Here is a 21,643-nt window from a genome sequence, read left to right on the forward strand (position 1 = left end):
GGAGGAAGGATGAGAGATGATTTCATTCAACTCTATCTTTATTAGCTTTCAAATCCAACATGAGCGATTGCACAGCCTGTTGATAGCTTTGCAATAATCCCATAACAACCCAATCATGAAACAATTCAGCAATCCTGCTGCTAATTTTATTTGTGAATATAGCAACTGGGTAACTAGTTGGTTATTACTCATTTCCCAAGAGCCATACATATTGTATTACAAGGAAGCTAATCTTAGAATACTTGTTAACTCCAATGATAATTACTAAGTAATTGGCTAGAATATGCCACTGTGAATTTATCCAGAATATGCCAGGTAATTATCTGGTCTTATGTTCCCTGTAAAATAAATCCAGGGTCCAAAAATTGTTCCAGTTGGTTGGCTATCATCCAACCATCGACCTCTGCCAGCCAATTGTGCAAATGCAAGTGATTAATCAATTACTCAAATATTTGGTTTCACACTGAATGTTCAGATAAGAAACCTGAATGGCCAACAAGGGGACAGGGATGAACGAGAGAGGGAGGCACAGAGTCCTCCCTATATAAATATACAACAACACAATCATATGGAATCAATGCCACTTCTTTGGGGCTCATCTGGCACCCTCACACAAAATACCAAAACACTTCAGAGACCAATTACATGTCCCAACGCTGCAGAGCCTTTATCATGATGCCAGGAAAAGGCTGGGCTATTGTGAAATCTGTAGGCAGTTATGATGCTTGGGGAGGGGGCTGGGGATTCTGTACATAATAGAAGAGGGCCGCAAATGCAGCTGGCTTGCAGGATGAGCAACACATTTTCATAATGACCACTCATTTTTTGAGGATGGCTGCTGAGTCCATCTACTTCCAATTAGCCAGTGTTTGGGAAGTGGGTGAGGGAGGCCTGAGTAACTGGGCTCCATGGATAACACTGAAAAAGTCTGAGAACAGGAAGGCAGGAAGTCCTTAGAAGGCAAAGGAGAGGAGGCAATGGATTTCAAATTTCTAATTTGAGGACATAAAAAAGAACAAGGTTAACAGGCCAGAAGGTGAGGAGCTGACCAGAGGGAAAGTTTGGGAAACAGCTTAAGGTGGGCATAGTGGGGGGAAGACTGGGCTGGGGAAAAGGCCACCCTCCAACCACACTTGTGCATCCCAGGTAAAGGGGTGTTGACTGCTGCTAAAAGATGATGTACACAGGGTAAGAAAAGGAGCAGGAAGGGGAGTTAAGGGTCTCTCTGCCATAGATTGTAAAAATGGCCACAGACTGTCTCTCTCCCTGCATCCATGTCCTTGCAATGTTGCAGATCCTCCCATCCAGAGGTAGGGTCTGTTTCTCCATGCCTTGAATCTAGGTGACCATGTGAGTTGTTTTGGCCAGTGGATGTTAGCGAATGTGTCATGCAGAGGCATGGAAAACACTTCTGTATCTTGGGAACCTGAGACTCCCATGGGAATGGGCTTGAGCTAGGCTGCTGGGGATGCAAGGCCATGTGGAGGAGGCACCCCAGCTAGACAGTTTGCCAAGCAGCAGACAGGTGAATGAGGGCATCTAAGACTGACCAGCTCCCCTGTTGACCTTCCAGCTGACCACAGCTACCTACAAGAGCCCAGCTATTGAGCCTGGCTCAGCCCAGAAGAATTGTGCACTGGACAGAGAGAAACCACCAAGTTTGGGGGTAGCTTGTAACTCAGCAAAAGCTCACTGAGCTTACACTCGCCTACCCAGAACAGATTAGCTCCTGAATACTATCTGGGCTGATTACTTCAGCGCTACTTTGGTCCTGTTTAGAGTTGAGAGCCACCATTTTTCTCTGGTTTAAGTGGGGTTGAAGGCCCATGTCTAGATCTCCAATCCTGTGCAAGCTTTTACCATTCAACACACAGGCAGCAGTCAACCCACCATCTGCATAATCAGTGGTGACAGACAATAACGAACTTTCTACCGATTGCCAAGATCTTATAAATGGACTCAAGGAGGGTGTGTCTCACAAGCGAACAGATCAAAGACACATCAGCTCTTCTTTGAGCCCACAGCTCCTGCTACAGCACATGCCAAGATGCAAGACTTGTGCATTTGGCATTTTATGGCTTGAGTTGAGTGTAGGAAGTTGAGAGCTCCTAACTGACCCTTGGCACCCCAGGCCATACCAAGAACACCGCTGCTGGGGCCAGGCCTAATGTAATGGGGGAGCAAACACCAGAATTTAAAAACACATCAAAGGATTGTTTCACAACTGTTCAACTGAAACCAAAGCTTTTTTTTTTTTTTTTTGATGCTCCAAGTCACTGGGTGAGGTTAGAGAGAGCAAGTCCAAGAAAGTTGCCATTATCTGACATTTTCTTAATTTAGTTTTCTATTAACCACCCCTTTTATGCACCCGTAGAGCACGGATCCTGGATATTCAAAACAACAACAGTAAAGACTGCAAATGTGCTCTGCAAGTCTAATGAAAGCCAGAGTGATAGTCATCAGAGTCTTAGTCTGGGCATGAGCAAACTATGGCCCATGGGCTGAACCCAGCCTACCGCCTGGTTTTGTAAATAAAGTTTCATTGGAACATGGTTGTGCGAATTCATTTATATATTGTCCATGGCTGCTTTCATGCTACACGGGAAGAGTTGAACAGCTGCTACAGAAATTGTATGGCCTGCAAAGCCGAAAATATTGACTATTGGGCTCTTTCTGGAAAAAGTTGGCCGACCCTTGATTTAGTCTAATAATCCAATCATTTTATGTCAGGAGAAAGTGGGTCTCAGAGATATTGTTACACAAATACTTGGATGGGAAGGGGGCTAGACCCAACTTTCCTGTTTCCCCATTCAGTGCTCTTTCCATGACACTGCTAAAGAGTTTTAGCCTTGAAAGTATTTTCTGAAATCTTAAATCTTGAAACCACTTAAGTAAACTGTGAAAGGTAAAGCTGAAGATGCTCTGTTCACCAGAAAGCTAAATTACACAGAAGCAAATTTCTCAGCAGAGCTTAGCAAACTGGTGGAGAGCGCGGGTGGGACTGACCTGGTGATGATGGCCAGGTGGGGCGGGCTCATGCAGGCGCCCATGAAGAGCACGACGTTCTCATGCCGTGTCTGCCTGTAGGCCATCACCTCCCGCTTGAAGGCCTTTAGCTGGTCCTCATTGTCCCTCTCGATGTCGATCAGCCGGATGGCCACCTCGCCGTGCCAGCGGCCATGGTACACCTGCCCGAAGCGGCCCTTTCCGATGAGCTCACCAATCTCCAGCTGCTCAAAGGGGATGTCCCACTCCTGAAGGAAGATGCTGGTCTGGCTGGCCTTGCGCGGGAAGCTCCGTGCTGAGAGGAGGGACAGGTTCATCTCCTCGAAGTCATCCTCTGACTCCTCAGCCTCGTCATGGCCTTCTTCGTTCTGTGGATTGAGAGGGAGAGAGATCAGAGCCATTCCTGCCACTTCTCCCTGACCCCCAGTGTGGTCCTGCTGGGTCCCGTGTGTGTGTGGAGGTCTGGACACATCTCTATGTGCATTCACGGCTGGTATGGACATATATCTCGCTGTTTCCCCAGGTAGCTCGGGTCTACAATCATACTGCAATGAACGAGCTGAAAGGGAGACCATGAGAGTCCAGCTGCCTGTGCTAAGGGGGGAAACTGAGGCCCAGAGAGGAGAAACGCTAGGGGACCACCCATTCCAGTTTGCTGGCCTTTCTTGGTTTTAGCACCAAAAGTCCCACATCTCAGGACTCCCCCTCAGTCCTGGCCAAACTGGGATGGTTGGTCATCCCGGGAAGTGCCTTGCTCTAGGTCACACAGCCAGGCAGAGGCAGGACCACAATTTGGGTCTCTGGACTTCTAATATCCGATGCCCTTCCTATTCTGTGCTGTTTTGGCTTGCTTATTTAGGTACATGGGTTAAGGACAACAGGCTAAAATATGGGTACATCTGCATGTAACATGTGACAACCATCAATGTGGAGTGTCTTTTGCTCCCCCCAGGGAATTTGGAATTGATCATTCAGAAAGTGGGAGAGGTCAGAGCTACAGGCCAGAGGCCCGAAGTTCCTATAGCATCTAGGAGGGAAGGAGACAGGGGAGGGAGAGGTTAATAGAATGGGCTCCAGACCAAGGCAGCTGCCACCTGGCCTCTGTGTGACCTTGAACAAGTTAATTCTCTTCTCTGAGCCTTTATTTCTTCATTGTAAAGTTGAGGTAATAAAATCTGCTCTGGGGGAGATGGTAGTAGGGATGGTGGCAGGAGGTTTTAAATAAGGTGAAGACGTATTAAGTTCTCTGCACAAACCTGACCACCTGTATCAAACATCTGCTGGGATGCCTGAGAAAATACAGACTCCTGGGCCCCATGCAGATCTGCAGGCTGGGACCAAGAATCTGAATTTTTACCATGCCACATGACTCAGGTACACTTGGATGTGACCACCACTAGAGTTAAACTCTCAAGGTCCAGGGACCCACCTTCCCAACATGGTGTCTGGGAGTGCCTGGGTCTAGGAGGTGCCCTGCCTCTTGGATTCTTTTGCTGGAGTTCAGGAGCAGAAAGTTCCTGATCCAGTGGTGATTCCCAGAGGCCCTGGGGCCTGGTGAGACACCTGAGAAGGTGGCTTCTTGACCCAAAATACCTGAGCAAGCTGCCCCCAACCACACAGTAAGGAAAAACAACACAGGAAACACTGGCTTCTCCCAGGATCATTTTCCGACTACCACGATAGTTCTGGAAAAGGACATGATTTTCTCTGGAAACCCTGACTCTATTCCTTTCAGCTGAGGACACACTGGCAAAGCTGAGGGGTGAGGACTCCGTGGTTCTCACCCATAACATTTCATTTACAACTCCAGTGGCTTGGGCAGGTGGAAAGAAGCCCCAGAACATTCTCAACACTCTGCCAAGCTCAGAATCCCTGAGGCCCCACCTGCCCCCACATAGTCTTTCAAAGGCAGTGGGGCACATCCCCTTTGTCACACTCACCCAGCCCCGAGCTGATTTTTAAAGTAAGAATGCAAATCTCTTGCCAACTGCCACTCAACTAGATTTTCCATGAGGCACACCATATAATGGCCCATTAGGCCTGGGTGTCGGGAGGGGTCACTGATCATTAATTGTCCTGGAGTTAGAACATCCATCAAACAGGGTCACAGCACACACGCGCGCGCGCGCGCACACACACACACACACACACACACACACACACACACACACACACACACACACACACACACACACACACACACACCCATGTCCTCTGCGTCATCAAAGGCATCAGTGGATTTTGCCAAGTTCTGGGCAGCCTCTGGAAAAAGTTGCTTTATCCCTCTTCAATTCTTACCTCTGAGGTTGGCTCCACTTCAATTTGAAGTAATGGATTTGCTTCCAAGCTTTAAACAAAGAAAAAGAAATGGGACCCTTAGGTGAAAAGGTTGGTCCAGGTATTGAGTTTAGCTACATATGAAGAATCCCAAAAAGAGAAGTTCTCACCACCAAACCTTCATCTTGCATTTCATTTGAACACTTGTGTCTGAAATAATCCATAACCTCGCCACAAAGAAGCAATGTGCAAGGACATTGTTTTAAATAGATGTTCTGGGCTGCTCAGGGCTCATTTTTCTTGATTGCTTCGGTTTCCACTAATCTAGCAGCTTCCTTATAAATTGGCCTAAATGCCACGAGTAGAAGAATCCTTAGAGCTCCAGGTGTTCACTAGGAAAGATCAGATCTCTCCAAAGTTCACTCAGATTCAGAATCTTTTGGAACAATCTTAGTGTTCGTTTGTTTGTCTGCTCACTCATTCATTCATTCATTCGACTAGAGTTGTGTGCCAGGAACAGTGCTAGGCCCTCAGAGGGATACAGAATTGAAATCGGCATGGCTCCTGACTTAAAGGAATATTTTACTACTGAAGGGACTAAAGTAAGTAGGTAGATATTGTGCAGAGAGGCTAAAAGTGCCAAGGGCCAAAGTTTAAGTATAAATTGAATAAATGGAGCATGGTAGAAATCCCAAGGAGAGAGAATTACTGGATGTATTTGAAGTTCATAGTGTTAGAGCTGGACCTTGCCAGTCACACGGAATCAGGATGCATGGAATGAAAAGAAGAAGACTGGACTGGACTGGAAGACATAGGTGTGTGTGTGTGTGTGTGTGTGTGTGTGAGGACTGTGTGAATGTTTTTTGTCGGGTCTGTCTTGTGTGCTTGTGAGTTGGGTGTACCTACTGGGGAGGTTGTGGGACATGCTGTATGTATGCCGATGGCATAATTTGGGTATGTACTGTGGGTGTGAGGGGTCTGTCCTATTATGGAATGTGATTGGGATGCTGGGTACCGCATGCATTAGAGGTGTGTGTTGGAGGTATGTTTTGAGACTTGAGGATGTGTACATGTTTATGGAGTGCAGCAGGGGGACAGTAGTGGGGCTGCTGAGTGCACAGAAGGGCTGGAGCAGGTGAGAAAAAGGAATCACAATGAATACCATGTCCCCTTCCTATTTTCCAGTGGAAGCTGAGCAGATTCTCCCTATCCACCTCCTCATTTTACGGGAGGAGTCCCCTATCCTGACCTCCAGACCCAAGGAAGCTGCTGACCCTGCAGACAGAGTCAATCTACTTGCAGGGAGTCTGAAAACTGCAAGAACTAGAAGCAGGGGAAAGAAGGATTGGTCACAAAGTGGCATTTGTCATTGTATTAACCAATTATTTACAGTACAGACTGGGAAGGTGGGATAAAACCACACGGTTTTATGCTAGGATATGCTAGGAACTTGAAGCCCCAGGGGAGATTTAGGCAGGACAATGCAGCCCAAGTCCCTCCTCACACCCACCAACAAAAAGGGCAGCTCTCCTCTCTGCATCAAGGCATGATCCAGCAGCCAGGCTATTCAATTACTTCCCTTCTGCAAAGTTAGTTCCCATCACTCCACGCACATTTAAGCAGATCACAGGCAGCTATTGACTCTGTTTTTCATTGGCACTCGCCAACTGTCAGTTAATAACCTGGAGTTTGTCTCGCACAAGTTGTGGAATTGGTTTATGTGCAGCAGAGAAATGGTTCGGAGCTAGATGTCAGCACAATATCCCCTAGCAAGCTGCTGCTCCTTTGATTTTAGAGATGTACCATTTAGGTCTTTAACAAAGTCTATAACACAGGTCAGAAAGGATGGAACCATGATGGGAGCCAGAAGAAAAACGAAGTAGGCAAAAATGTGAGTTGGGAAACTGGTGAAATCCTAGCATGTCCCAGACTTTGCTCACAACCAAAGAAGTTAAAGAAGGTGATTTCATTTCAGCTGCACAAAGTGAAGTAGACCACCTGGGAAGAAGGTCTATATCCTAAGGATACGATACACAAAGATGTTCATGGCAGTGTTGTTTACAACTGTGAAATATGAAATTTCCTTAATCATTTCCCTATAACTGGATCTTAAACAGTGTAAAGAAATTATTCTACATCAATATGACATTTTACAGCCATTAAAAACAACATCTATGAGGAATCTGGAATAATATGATAAATGCAATGTTACAGCATTAAAGATAATACAGCAGGATGATGGTAACTACATCTATTGTGGATCACAATTATGTAAATACGTAATTTACATTTTTAAAAAGACCCCAGTGGTGGGATTATGAGTGATTATTTTCCCTTTTCTTTTTTATAGAATAGTCCAAAATTTCCAAAATTAGCTTACATTATTTTTACAATGATATAAGTCAGAGGTCAGCAATCTTTTTCTGCCAAGGGCCAGACAGTAAATATTTTTGGCTTTTGGGGCCATACAATTTCTATTACAACCACTTTGTTGCTGTAATGAGAAAGCAGCCACGGGCAATACATTGTAAACAAATGGGCATGTTTGTGTTCTAATAAAATTTTATTTATAAAAACAGGAGGCAGGTTGGATTTGTCCCACAGACTATACTTTGCTGAGAGCTGGTATAAACCTAAATTATACTTTTCCAAAGGGGGACAGTGACATAGAGTGATTGTCCTTTCATTCTAGCTATTGCCTGGGGAAAATGATCTTTCTAATCATAGGAAGGGTCCAGGGGCCTAAGGAAATGGCCCCTGAAAATCACACTTGACAGGCAGGACCAGAAACACAGGCAGAGCTGGCTCACGGGGCCAGCAAAGCCTCTCTCAGCATCTGTCTCTCAGCCTGGGCTGTCTGTCACACTCCGTCTCTTTGTCTAAGTCATTCCCTATGTCTCTGTGGCTCCTTCGAACTTACCCGTCTGCCCCCAACCCCATCAATTCCAGGAAGAGGAAGAAAGAAGACAGGGAACACAAGCGGAAAGAAGGGCCAGGGCTCAAAAGCCCAGGGCTGGGGAAGGCAGTCTTCATTCCACTTACATTGGATTCGAGGTCACTGGATGCAGGATGACCTGGGGCGCCCGGGTCGGCGTCTCTGGCACCGGCACCACATCTGAGAGCCAGAGATTGGACAGTCAGAAACCAACCATGGAGTCCACAACCATGCCCAAGGCCTGATTTCTGGGAGAGATGGCAGCTAATAACTTTTCACCAGATCCCTGTGGGGTGTGGGGGGTGCCAACCCCCTTTCTTCCTTCTTGCACCACCTGGACTTTACCTATGCAGATGGACCAGTGTTCTAGAAGACATCCTGTACAGAATTCCCCATTGTTGACTATGGGGGCTTGCAGAGCCCCAAACACCCATCCTGAAGCATCCACTGATCATTTCTGAATGCTTCTCACTCCCAAATTCCCTCTGAGATCATGAGGCCACTTGGTTTCCCATCTTCTCAGTACTCAACGCAGGCCCCTCTGACCATCTGTCCCCTCCCACGTGGCTCCGGAGCCCTCTTCACCCCTGCCCATCCTTGACAATGCTCTCAGGCTTTTCCATTGTGTCCTTGGGGTCTCCCACCCTCACCTCCTCCACTTCCATGTCCAGCCATTATCCTGGAGGGTGGTGCCCCCACCACCACCTTCTTTGATCCCATACACCCCAACAACATTCACCTGCAGCCATTCCAGCAACCCCCACACCTCAGCAGGGCTTGTTCAGAAGGGGCTGCTTCTGGCTCATGCAAAACTCACCTGGGAAGATGAACTGCTGCTTGTATTTGTAGTAGTGGGATGCTTGCAAGAGAAAGAAAACACCAGCATGAGTGCCACCCAGGAGCTTTCCCTTCAAGTACCAAATTGGGCTCCCGTGGCCACCATGTGGCCATTGTCTGCCCACTCTTGAGATTTCCCATACTTCTGCAGACACCTCGAACTACAAGGGACTGAGAACATGGGCAAGGGGACCAGAGCTCCAAATCCCCAAGCCAACCCTCCCATTTGACACCTCAAACTCCCTAAAATCAGACTGGGAGAGTCATTCTGCGTACAACACCATTTTTGTTAAGTGCATAATTATACACATGCAGAGAAAAAAATCTGCAGAGCTATAATCCAAGATATTAATTTTTTTCCCTTTTGGCAGAGTAATGATAGCGATTTTTTAAAAAAATCTTTTATGCTTTTCCTGTGTTTTCCAAATTTTCTTCATTGAACATTGTATTAGTTTTCTCTTTTGCTGCTGTAATGAATTACTACAAACTTGGTGGCTTAAAACAACACAGATTTATCCTCTTACAGTTCTGAAGGTCAGAAGTCTAAAATAAGTCTTAAAGTGCTAAAATCAAGGTGTCGGCAGAGCTGGCTCCTTCTAGGGGCTCCCAGGGAGTATCCGTTCCTCACCTTTCCCAGCTGTTTGAGGCAGCCTGCACTCCTTGGCTCACTGTCCCATCTCCTCAATGTCTACTCCTGCTCTGACATTGTCTTCCACTGCCTTTGACCTTGCCTCCCTCTTACATGGGCTTTTGTGATTACACTCAGGGCCCACCTGGATAAGCCAAGATAATCTTCCCACCTCAAGATCCATAACTTAATCACATCTGCAAACTTCCTTTTGTCACATAAAGTTGCATATTCACAGATTCCAGGATTAGGACATGGACATCTATTGGGGCGGGGAGGGGCAGTAGTCATTATCTGCCTACCACAAACATGAATTAACTTCTGTATTTATGGAAAAGATATATAAAAGAAATTGGACTTCACTGCTGATTCTCCGACAATTCATTTTATTTCCAGTCCACTCACTAGAGGCCAGAGGTCTCAAACACTTCAAAGATTTCAGGATCCAAGCCAGACATCGGGGTGAAACAAGTGGACTGTGATACCCCTGGCCACAATGACAAAACACCAAAGAAAAGATAACAGAAATATGAAAAATCAAGAAAGTACATTGCAACCAAAGGAAATCAATAACTTTCAAGCACTAGATCCTATAGAACAGGAAGCCTTTGAAATGACATACAAGGAATTTAGAGTAACTATTCTAAGGAAACTGAATGAGATACAAGAAAACTCAGTTACACAACACAATGAAATGAGAAAAAATAGACAGGATCTGAAAGAAGAAATGTACAAAGAAATCAATGCCCTGAAAAAGAATGTAGCTGAGCTTGCGGAGCGGAAGGATTCATTCAATGAAATAAAAAACATGACAGAGAGTTTAACCAGCAGACTTGAATAAGCAGAAGAGAGAATTTCTGACCTTGAAGACAGGCTGTTTGAATTATCACAGACAGACCAGAAAAAAGAAAAAAGAATCAAAATTTGAAGAAAATCTAAGAGAGACAACTGACAACCTTAAGCACTCAAATACTTGAATCATGGGTATTCCAGAAGGGGAAGAAAAAGGAAATGGCATTGAAAACATATTCAATGATATAATAGCAGAAAACTTCCCAGGTATGGGGAAAGTCACAGATCTCCAGATTCAGAAAGCCCAAAGACCACCAAACACATTCAACCCAAAAGGGTCCTCTCCAAGACATGTGATGATCAAACTGACAAAAATCAAAGACAAAGAGAGAATCTTAAAAGCTGAAAGAGAAACGTAGCAAGTCACCTATAAGGGAGCCCCAATCAGAATAATATCAGACTTTTCACCAGAAACTCTAAAAGCCAGAAAAGAATGGGATGATATATTAAAAACACTAAGGGACAAAAATTGCCAGCCAAGAATACTTTACTCAGCAAGGCTATCCTTCTGAAATGAAGGACAAATAGTATATCTCTCAGACAAACAAAAACTGTGGGAGTTCACTACCACACGACCAGCCCTACAAGAAATTCTCAAGGAAGTACTGGGTTTGAAACCACAAAAACAACCATTGCTGCCATGAATACACAAGAAAGAACAAAACCTACCAGCAAAACAAAAATGCTAACAAAAGAAAAAAAAAATAGTTTATCATCACCCTAAGAAACCAACAAATACAGAAGACAAACAGAAAATTAGAAAAAAGGAACAAAAGATACTTAAGACATCTAAACAAGAATCAGTAAAATTCTAGGAGTAAATCAACACCTTTCAATAATAACTCTAAATGTAAAGGGATTAAATTCCCCATTCAAAAGACACAGACTGACTGACTGGATTAAAAAGATGGACCCAACAATATGCTGTCTTCAGGAGACTCACTTGACCTGTAAAGACACACATAGACTAAGAGTGAAAGGATGGAAAAAGATATATCATGCAAATAGAAATGAAAAATGAGCTGGAGTAGCTATTCTTACATCAGATAAAATAGACTTTAAAGCAAAAACCATTAAAAGAGATAAAGAAGGCCACTATATAATGATAAAAGGATCTATCCATCAAGAAGACATAACAATCATAAATATATATGCACCTAATGTCAGAGCAGCCAGATTTACAAAGCAAACACTATTAGATCTAAAGAAAGAGATAGACACTAACACCATAATAGCGGGGGACCTGAACACCCCACTTTCATCATTGGACAGATCATCTAGGCAAAAAATCAACAGAGAAACACAAGATCTAAACAATACTTTAGGCCAATTGGATTTGGCAGGTATCTACAGAAAATTCTAAACAACAACCTCAGAATATTCATTCTTCTCATTAGCACATGGATAATTCTCCAGGATAGATCACATGTTAGGTCACAAAGCAAGTCTTAACAAATTCAAAAAAATTGGAATTATTCCATGTATTTTTTCTGATAACAATGGATTAAAATTAGAAGTCAATAATAAATGAAACTCTGAAAACTATATGAACACATGGAAATTAAGCAACATTCTACTTAATGACATGTGGGTCCAAGAAGAAATTAAACGGGAAATCAAAAAATTTCTTCAAACTAATAAAAATAATGACACATCATACCAAAACCTGTGGGATACTGCAAAAGCAGTATTAATGGGGAAATTTATTGCATTCAATGCTTACTTCAGAAGAATTGAAAGATGGCAAATAGATAATCTAACACTTCACCTTAAAGATCTAGAAAAACAAGAACAATCCTAACCTAAAGTTAGTAGACAGAAAGAAATAATTAAGTTCAGAACAGAACTAAATGAAATAGAAACACAAAAAACAATAAATACAAAAGATCCATGAAACAAAAAGTTTTTTTTTAAAAGATAAATAAAATTGACAAACCTTTAACAAGATTAACTAAGAAGAGAGAAGACCCAAATAACAAAAATTAGAAATGAAAAAGGTGATATTACAACTGACACCTCAGAAATACAAGGAATCATTAGAGACTACTACAAACATCTATATGCCAACAAATTTGAAAATCTGGAGGAAATGGATAAATTTCTGGAGGCATACAAATTACCAAAACTGAGCCAAGAAGATATAGAATATCTGAACAGACCAATAACAATTAAAGATACTGAAGCTGTTATCAGAAAGCTCCCAACAAAGAAAAGCCCAGGACTGGATGGGTTCACTGCAGAGTTCTACCAAATCTTCAAAGTGAAACAGATATCAATTCTCTACAAACTGTTCCAAAAGATTGAAACAGAGGCCGTTCTCCCAAACTCATTCTATGAAGCAAACTTCACCCTGATACCAAAAGCAGACAAAGCTGCATCAAAAATAGAAAACTACAGGCCAATATCCTTGATGAATATAGATGCAAAAATCCTCAATAAAATACTAGCTAACAGAATACAAAAACACATACAGAAAATTGTACACCATGATCAAGTGGGGTTCATCCCAGGGATGCAAGGTTGGTTCAACATACACAAATCAATAAATGTGATACACAATGTTAATAAAAGCAAAGACAAAAATCATATGATCATCTCTATTGATATCGAAAAAGCATTTGACAAAATTCAACATCCTTTCATGATAAAGACTCTCTACAAGTTAGGCATAGACGGAAAGTATCTCAACATAATTAAAGCCATATACGATAAGCCCACTGCCAATATCATCCTGAATGGGCAAAAGCTGGAAGCTTTTCCCTTAAAAACAGGAACTAGACAAGGAAGCCCACTCTCACCACTCCTATTCAACATAGTGTTGGAAGTACTAGCCAGAGCAATCAGAAAAGAGAAGGAAATAAAGGACATCCAGACTGGAAAGGATGAAGTCAAGCTGTCCCTTTTTGAGGATGATAATCCTATATATTGAACAGCCTAAAGCTTCTATAAAAAAACTCCTACAGTTGATAAATTATTTCAGCAAAGATGCAGGATACAAAATCAACACACAAAAATCAGTAGCATTTCTATACTCCAACAGTGAACATGCAGAAAAAGAAATCAAGAAAGCTAGCCCATTTATAATAAATACCAAAAAAATAAAATACTTAGGAATAAAGCTGACCAAGGATGTGAAAAATCTCTACGAAAAGAACTACAAACCACTGTTGAGAGAAATTAAAGAGGACAGAGAAGATGGAAAGATTTCCCATGCTCTTGGAATGGAAGAATTAACATTGTGAAAATGTCCATATTACCCAAAGTGATCTACAGATTCAATGCAATCCCCATAAAAATTCCAATGATATTTTTCTCTGAGATGGAAAAAGCTATCCAGACATTTATATGGAACAAAAAAGACCATGCGTAGCCAAAGCAATCCTGAGCAAAACAAATAAAGCTGGAGGCATAACACTACCTGACTTTAAACTATATTACAAAGCTATAATAACCAAAACAGCATGGTACTGGCATAAAAATAGATACACAGATCAAGGGAATAGAATAGAGAACCCAGAAATCAATCCATATGCTTACAGCCATCTGATCTTTTACAAAGGCAGCAAATCTACATACTGGGGAAGAGAATGACTTTTCAACAAGTCGTGCTGGGAAAACTGGATACTAATATGTAGGAGAATGAAACTAGACCCATACCTTTCACCATATACCCAAATCAACTCAAAATGGATTAAAGAATTAAATATACATCCTGAAACAATAAAACTCCTTAAAGAAAACATAGGGGAAACACTCCAGGAAGTAAGAGTGGGTACAGAATTCATGAATAGGACCCAAAAAGCACAGGCAACTAAAGGTAAAATAAATAAATGGGGTTATATCAAACTAAAAAGCTTCTGCACAGCAAAAGAAACAATCAACAGGGTAAAAAAACAACTAACAGAGTGGGAGAAAATATTTGCAAAACATACCTCTGACAAAGGATTAATATCCAGAATATGCAAGGAACTCAAGCAACTTCACAGCAAAAAAACAAATAACCCAATTAAAAAATGGGCAAAGGAGCTGAAAAGGCATTTCTCAAAGGAAGATATATGAATGGCCAACAGACACATGAAAAAATGCTCAACATCACTCAGCATCCAGGAAATGCAAATCAAAACCACACTGAGATACCATCTCACCCCAGTTAGGATGGCTAACATCCAAAAGACTGAGAATGATAAGTGCTGGCGAGGTTGCAGAGAAAAAGGAACTCTCATACACTGTTGGTGGGGCTGCAAAATGGTGCAGCCTTTATGGAAAACGTTATGGAGGTTCCTCAAACAATTACAGATAGATCTACCATATGACACAGTGATTCCACTGGCGGGAACATACCCAGATGAATGGAAATCATCATGCTGAAGGGATATCTCCAATGTTTATTGCAGCACTATTTACAATAGCCAAGAGTTGGAACCAGCCCAAATGTCCATCATCAGATGAGTGGATAAGGAAACTGTGATATATCTACACAATGGAATACTACTCTGCTACAAAAAAGAATGAAATACTGCCATTCACAACACCATGGATGGACATAGAGAAAATTATATTAAGTGAAACAAGTCAGGCACAGAAAGAAATACCACATGTTCTCACTTATCTGTGGGAGTTAAAAATAAATAAATAAATAGATAGATAAATAAATAAACACACAAACAAATAAAGGGGGGGGAGACAGAATTTTTAAAAAAAGGTTTCTAGTGTTACCACTTACTCCATTGGGGTACAGTGCCTGGAGTAGGAGGTATGAGAGGTGATGTGGGCAGGGAACAGATCACACAAAGCTTTATATCCCCAAGTAAATGAAATGAGCAGGAAGATAGGAGCAGTCAGATATGAGTGTGAATTAGTGAATCCACATTTGAGAAACAATCTGATCACATTCAGGGACAAGCTCACCAAATATAAACACAGGGGTTTGAGCCTGGAGTCTAGAAGCTGATCCCATAGGGTCCTTGCTCTGCCTTTGGCTACTTGTAAAAGCCGGAGCAAGTCCCTCCATGTCTCAATGTCCACATGTACAAAATGGGGATAATAATAGTCCCTTCCTCAGGGCTGGGATCATCATTACACGAGACAGAGTGTACAGTAGGTGCTGAGTAAGCTTGAGCTGCGATGAATAAGCAAACCTCTTTCTGAGCTCTCTTAACAGACAAGAATGATCCATAATTAAGAGACAATTGGATAATTTCAAGTGCTAAGTCATTTGCTTAAGGGGAGATAGGCAGAACAATCCCCCTGAGGGTGGAATTGATTTACAAGCTCCTTCAAGGTAGAGAGCGAGTCCTAGCAAACCAGGACCCCAAATCCCTGGTTCTATGTCTCATGCCAGTGGGTGGACAACAGAAATTTGCTGAATTCATCAACTATTTCATATCATAGATAAGACAGCAGAAACCTTTGGCTTAGTCCAATTTCACATTATCTCAAATAGTTGGAATCCAGATGGATGCGTTTTTGATTCTGGAAAACGGGGTGTCCAGGACAAGGAGCAACTTATTCAAGGTCATGGAACAAAGCTTTAAAAGAAAAGCAACCTCCATGACTTCGGGCACCTGTTTTCTGTTAGATGACCTAGGTTTTTCATTGCATGCAGACACTTTATTAGTCAACAAGAAGCTAAAATTAAAAAAAGAAAAACTACCCAAGGTTCTCAAGAGGCTTAGTGGATCTCTTCCTTTCCCAGCTCTGATTGAGATGGGGGATTCAGTGTCTGCAGAAAAGGTTAGCTGGCAGTTTTGTGCTTTTGAGAAGGAGGGGCTGGGCATTGGAGAGCAAAGGCTGCTTCAGCAAGTCTGAGGAGGGACAGGTGTCAGGCAAAGGGACGCCGGCAAATGCCTCCTTGCCTAGAGCCAGCCCCTCCTCCACCCTTCTGTGTGCCATAGAACAGCTCGTTCCTGATGACTGAAAGGGAGATGAGTGACCAGAGAGGAGAAAAAACATCATCAGTGACAAGTTGCTCCAAGGAGCAGCTGATGAACCCGAGTGGGCTGCTTGGGAGAGCTGAGTGCTCCCAGCTTCCTGGCATCGAAGAGGACTTAGGACCTGGGAGGCTGCAGATGAGGTCAGAGAGACTTTGGAGGAACTTCCACTCTGGAGCTCCCACTCCTACTCCAAGGCCCCCAAGAGAGCAGCTAGAGTGGTCTTCTAGAAGGAAGGAAGGAAGAAGAATCAAGTCATCCTCTGCCTAAGCCTTTCGATTGCTTCCCACTGAGTCTTAGAATCTGAATTCGTGCCAGGCCTCCACCCCGCAGCTCTGAGTCTCCCCTTGTTTATGATGCTTGGGCCACTGGCACATTGTTCCAGCTCCTTTCCCCACCTTCAGAACTCAGCTGTCTCTGACCCTCTAACTTAAACATGTCCTTTTCTTAGACTTGCTCACAGTATTGCTGCTCTTTCTTTTCAAAACCCAATTGCAATTTGTAATCCTGTTTTCATGTGGATGTTCATGTGGGTCACACCTGCCTCTACCACTAAGCTATAAACTCCACGAGAACAGGGGCTGTTGTGGGCAGAATAATGCAAACCCATCCCCCAGATGTCCAGGCCCTAACGCCTGGAAACGGTGAATACATGACCTTACATGGCAAAAGGGACTTTGCAGTTGTGATTAAGTTAAGGATATTGAAATGGAGAGATGATCCTGGATTACCCAGGTGGGCCCAATGTCACCACAGGGTCCTTATAAGAGTGGGTCACAGGATTGTCAGAGAGACAGAGTCAGAGAAGGAGATGTGATCACGGAAGCAGAGATGACAGTGACGAGGGGCACAAACAGAGGAATGTAGGCAGCCCCTAGAAGCTAGGAAAAGACAAGGAAACAGATTCTCCCCTAGAACCTCCAGAACAAACCTGCCCTGCTGACACCTTGATTTTTAGCCCACTGAAACCCATTTTGGACTTGTGACCTCCAAAACCGTAAGATAATAAATTTGTGTTGTTTTAAGCCATTAAGTTTGTGGACATTAGTTACAGTGACAACAGGAAATGGATACAGGGGGCTATGTCTGTTTTGTTCACAGCTCCATATCTAGTGCCTAGTACAGTAGCTGGTACATAGTAGATGCTCAATAAATACCTGTTAACAAAATGAATGGCTGAATCTACCCTGAGGGCCAGGAACACAATCTGAAGAGATAAAACTGTAGCCCTGCGTAGTGCATGAAATTCAAGTCATTCATTTACTCATTCATTCAACAAACATTTAATTAGTGCCTTCAGTAAGCAGTAGCAATGTGCTGGGCTTTGGGTGTAGTCAGTGAATGAAGCAAATATGTTTCCTAGTCTCACAGAGCTGGCATTCTAAAGGAGGGGGCACATACTAAACAGGTGAATGAAAAAACAAGATAATGGCACAAAGTGCTGAGCACAAAAGAGGGAATTGAGACCATGTGATGGGGAGGAGAGAGTTCTTACGGGGCAGAAACACTCTCCTGAGTCCAAGTGGCCCAGCCCATGTGAGATCTCAAATATCCTGCAATCTCCTCCAAAGGCAAATTCTTCCTCCTTTTTTCTTCCCTTGGAGCCATTAGAATCTGCTACTCTTGGAATGGCGTGTGCGTGTGTGTGTATCAAGATAGTGCTAAGAGGCTCCAAAGACAGAAGGTATTGGAACACTCCAGTCTCAGAAACTCACCAAACAATCCCTTCCACAGCCTCTTCATGTATCTTGGCACAGTGGATGTCACAACAACTTTGAACTGTTAGAGCCATTTTACTGATGAGAAACTGAGACTTAAACTAGAGTCAGTGCTCTGCTCAAAGCCACACAGTTAGGAAGGAGCAAAGTGGGGATCTAAACCCAGGTCTGTCTGTCTACACAGTGTTCTTGACTCCACCCTACACTGGGGCATGTCCAACATGGCACCAGGACTCACAAAAGGGCAGAGAACAAGGTAAGCCAGCTGGCAGAGCACAGTCACAAATACCACGGTTTTCTCATTAACAGCTCTTTCTTCACATGTCCTGAGGTTAACAGGTGAGCCAAATGGCCGTTAACCTCACAGCTCCTTTTGGACGTGAATGTTCTGGATGAGTTAATGCTGGGGACATTGTTATTCCTAGGCACTAGCTTAACTAGCCTTCAGAAGACTCAATGTCTGGCAGGGAACCATAAGTTAAAGCTCCCTTTCCCACCAATAGAGGCTTTCAATCAAGAGTGTGACAGCTGATCAGGTCCTTTTACAAACAGGACAGGCACTTGTCACCCTGGGGGAATTTTTCTGAAATTGCCTAAGACACAGGGAAGATGTGACTGCACTTCTGGAAGGTCCTATTTTGTTTTCCATTTCAGCACTGCATTTTTATTATTATTATTAAATTCTAAAACTGATGCCCCCTCCTCATTAGGGAAGTGTATGAGAAAAACACCTCTCCTCCAAAGCAGCTGCCATGATGTTCTTTCAGACTTTTTTGTGCATATACAAACACATATATACACTCTTACATGCATACATAAATATATACAAACATTTTATAATAAATAGAATGTTGTTATACTGATTACTTTGCAAATCTCTTATTTTTCCACTTAAAGTACATTATGGATATCTTTCCATGTCAGGAAATCTATAGAGAGTACTGCATTCTTAAGGGTCACAGAGTATTTGGTTATGCAGCTATATTACAGTGTATTCAACCATTCTTCCTGATGGGGATTTGGATTGATTTCAATTTTTCACTGTTGCAATGAAGTCCTATGCACAGATACCATGCCCTAGTGTGAATATTTCTGTATATACATTCCTAGAAGGGATATTGCTGGTCAAAGGAATGCATTTTTTTTTTTTTTACTATGTTCCATGCTGTACTTTATTTATTTTTATTTTATCAGTATACAACGTAGTTGATTTTCGTGTCCCTTGGTGTGTGTGGGGGGGGGGGGGGAGGAATGCACATTTAAAACTTTAACAGACAATGCCCAATTACCTTCCCAAAACATTTTAGTTCGATTCATGCTCCTAATGCCAAGACACATGGGGATTTCATTAGTCTTTCCACAGTGATGATGAGAAATGCCAAAAAAGTAGCCATAGTAATTTTTTATTATTGTGTCTATCTAGTAATAATACAAGTAGCTTGATTTGTTGAGATCTTCAATGAGACTGCTATTACGTATTATGATGTTTAGCCTTTCAATAATTCTATGAAGTAGGTACTATTATTATCCCCATTTTACAGATGAGAAAACTGAAGCCCAGAGAGGTATAAGTCATTTGCCCAACATCAGGAAGAAATTAAGTGGTAGAGCTGGGATTTGAACCCAAGCAACCTGGCTTCAGAGTCCATACTCTTAACTGCTGTGCTAACATAACTTTCCCCAAAAGACCCCTTAACCCAGTCCCCAAAGAGGGCCAGGACCCTGCCATGACATGTCATGGAATAGGCATGAAGCAGCTGGCAGGCTAGCACAGAATACTGGTGAGGATCCCTTCTTGGGGACTCTGGCTAAGGGAAAGAAGGAGCTAGGGAACACAGTGACCACCCCCTGGTTAGTCAGGGCTCTATGAAGATGCCAGCAGATGCTTCTAGGGAGAAAAGAGCTGTCGTGCCTTCACGCATGGTTCTCCCTTAAAAGGGCTCTTTCCCAGCCCCTGGCCCATAAACAGGCAGCAGTTTCAGGGAAAATACCCGTGAAGTCAGGGTCTCAAGGAAGTGGAATGGCTATAGGACAGCATCCAGGCCCACTTGACCCCAAATTTGGGTGGTCATGGAGTGTCAAAAGGACTTTTTTCCATTCAGCCCCTTCTGGAGAAGTAGAAATGAACCACGCTGGAGATGGCAGTGGGAACCTTCAGGCTATGGAAATGTGGGCAATTTGCCTAATTGACCTGGTGGTGCTTGCTGAGATGATTCAGCTGGTGACTTGCATTATGGTTCTTGCTGGCTGGCAGGTGAGTGGCCCTCACACCAGGTGGATATGGGTCTGCCTCAGAGTTGAACTTGACCAAAAAAATCTCAAAGTTACAAGACTTCAAAATATACCCCATCTCTGTGGACACAGCCCAAATCAAAACAGTGTGAGCAGGTGACATAATCAGTTGTCCTCAGCAGGGTGGTTGAATTTGGGTGCTGCCCAGGTGTAAGGTGGGGCCTTCATTTACTCATGGCTGGTGAAGCTTGGAGGTGTGACCTGTTGCTGAGGATCTGGAATTTATTCGCCATGTGAAGCTCGCTAACTCAGGAGGAAATCAGCCCCTGGAATAGCACGGTCCAATGGAACTTTCTGTGATGACAGAAAAATTCTATATTCAAACTGTCTCATATGGCAGCCACTGGCCACATGTGGTACTGAGCACTTGAAGTGTGGCTAGTGTAACTGAGGAATTAAATTTTTAATTACATTTAATTTTAATTTATTTAAATTTTAATAGCCACATGTGGCTAGTGGCTGCCATATTGGACAACACAGATCTAGACTCTTGTCCCAACTAACCAAGCCAGATCTCATCCCAACCAACTCCCTCTTGAAGTCAGTGGTGGTGCCACAAATCCACTGAGCTGGAAGCATTCATGGGGTCGCAGGACAGGGACTGGGCTGGGCAGGGCCCCCAGAAGAGGTGGGAAGATCTTAGATCTGGCCCACCTGGAGTAAGAGAAAGATCCCTTCCTTAGGTCTAATGTCAAAGAGGGCCAAGAGTGGCTTTTCCATCCTCATCTCACAGCCCAGAGCACATTCCCTGGTCAATAGCCCCAGCACCCTAGGATTTGTGAGCTGGAGGAACCTTCCAAATCGTCTCACCCAATCACATTCCATCAGAGGTGAGAGGTCACACAGCCGGAAAATGATAGATCTGAATCTTGAATCCAGGACTCCAGATCACACATTCAGAGCTCTGTCCTCACGTCTGGGTTAAGATTCAGAATTCAGCCCTGCTCAGGCATGTGTCCACTAAGATTCTCAGCACAGGGTCCTGTTACCAATTTCAACCAATTCAGCTCATAAGATAACTGCCAGCTCCAGAGCAGATGGCTCCCCACTGCATCTTAGCATTTAGGTGAACACATGGGGTTGCTGCTTACCAAGATACAGAGGCTCTGAGAGTTCCTGCACCTCCCTGAGCCTCAGTTTGTTCATCTGTAAAATGGAGCTGATAATA

At 43.3% G+C, this 21,643-nt stretch overlaps 1 protein-coding gene across 1 annotated transcript in view; it reads right to left on the reverse strand.

Annotated features, from left to right (window-relative positions):
- The window catches only part of KSR2 (kinase suppressor of ras 2), a 418,923-nt gene that overhangs the window by 48,142 nt on the left and 349,138 nt on the right, over nt 1–21,643 (reverse strand). Inside the window, exons 11-14 of the mRNA XM_063087289.1 lie at nt 9,036–9,077; nt 8,326–8,398; nt 5,305–5,353; nt 3,007–3,374 (exon numbers count right to left, since the gene is read on the reverse strand). Coding sequence (XP_062943359.1) covers nt 3,007–3,374; nt 5,305–5,353; nt 8,326–8,398; nt 9,036–9,077 — 532 coding nt within the window. The remainder of the gene's footprint in view (nt 1–3,006; nt 3,375–5,304; nt 5,354–8,325; nt 8,399–9,035; nt 9,078–21,643) is intronic.

This window comes from Cynocephalus volans, chromosome 2, assembly GCF_027409185.1.
Source record: "Cynocephalus volans isolate mCynVol1 chromosome 2, mCynVol1.pri, whole genome shotgun sequence".
Lineage (NCBI taxonomy): Eukaryota > Metazoa > Chordata > Mammalia > Dermoptera > Cynocephalidae > Cynocephalus > Cynocephalus volans.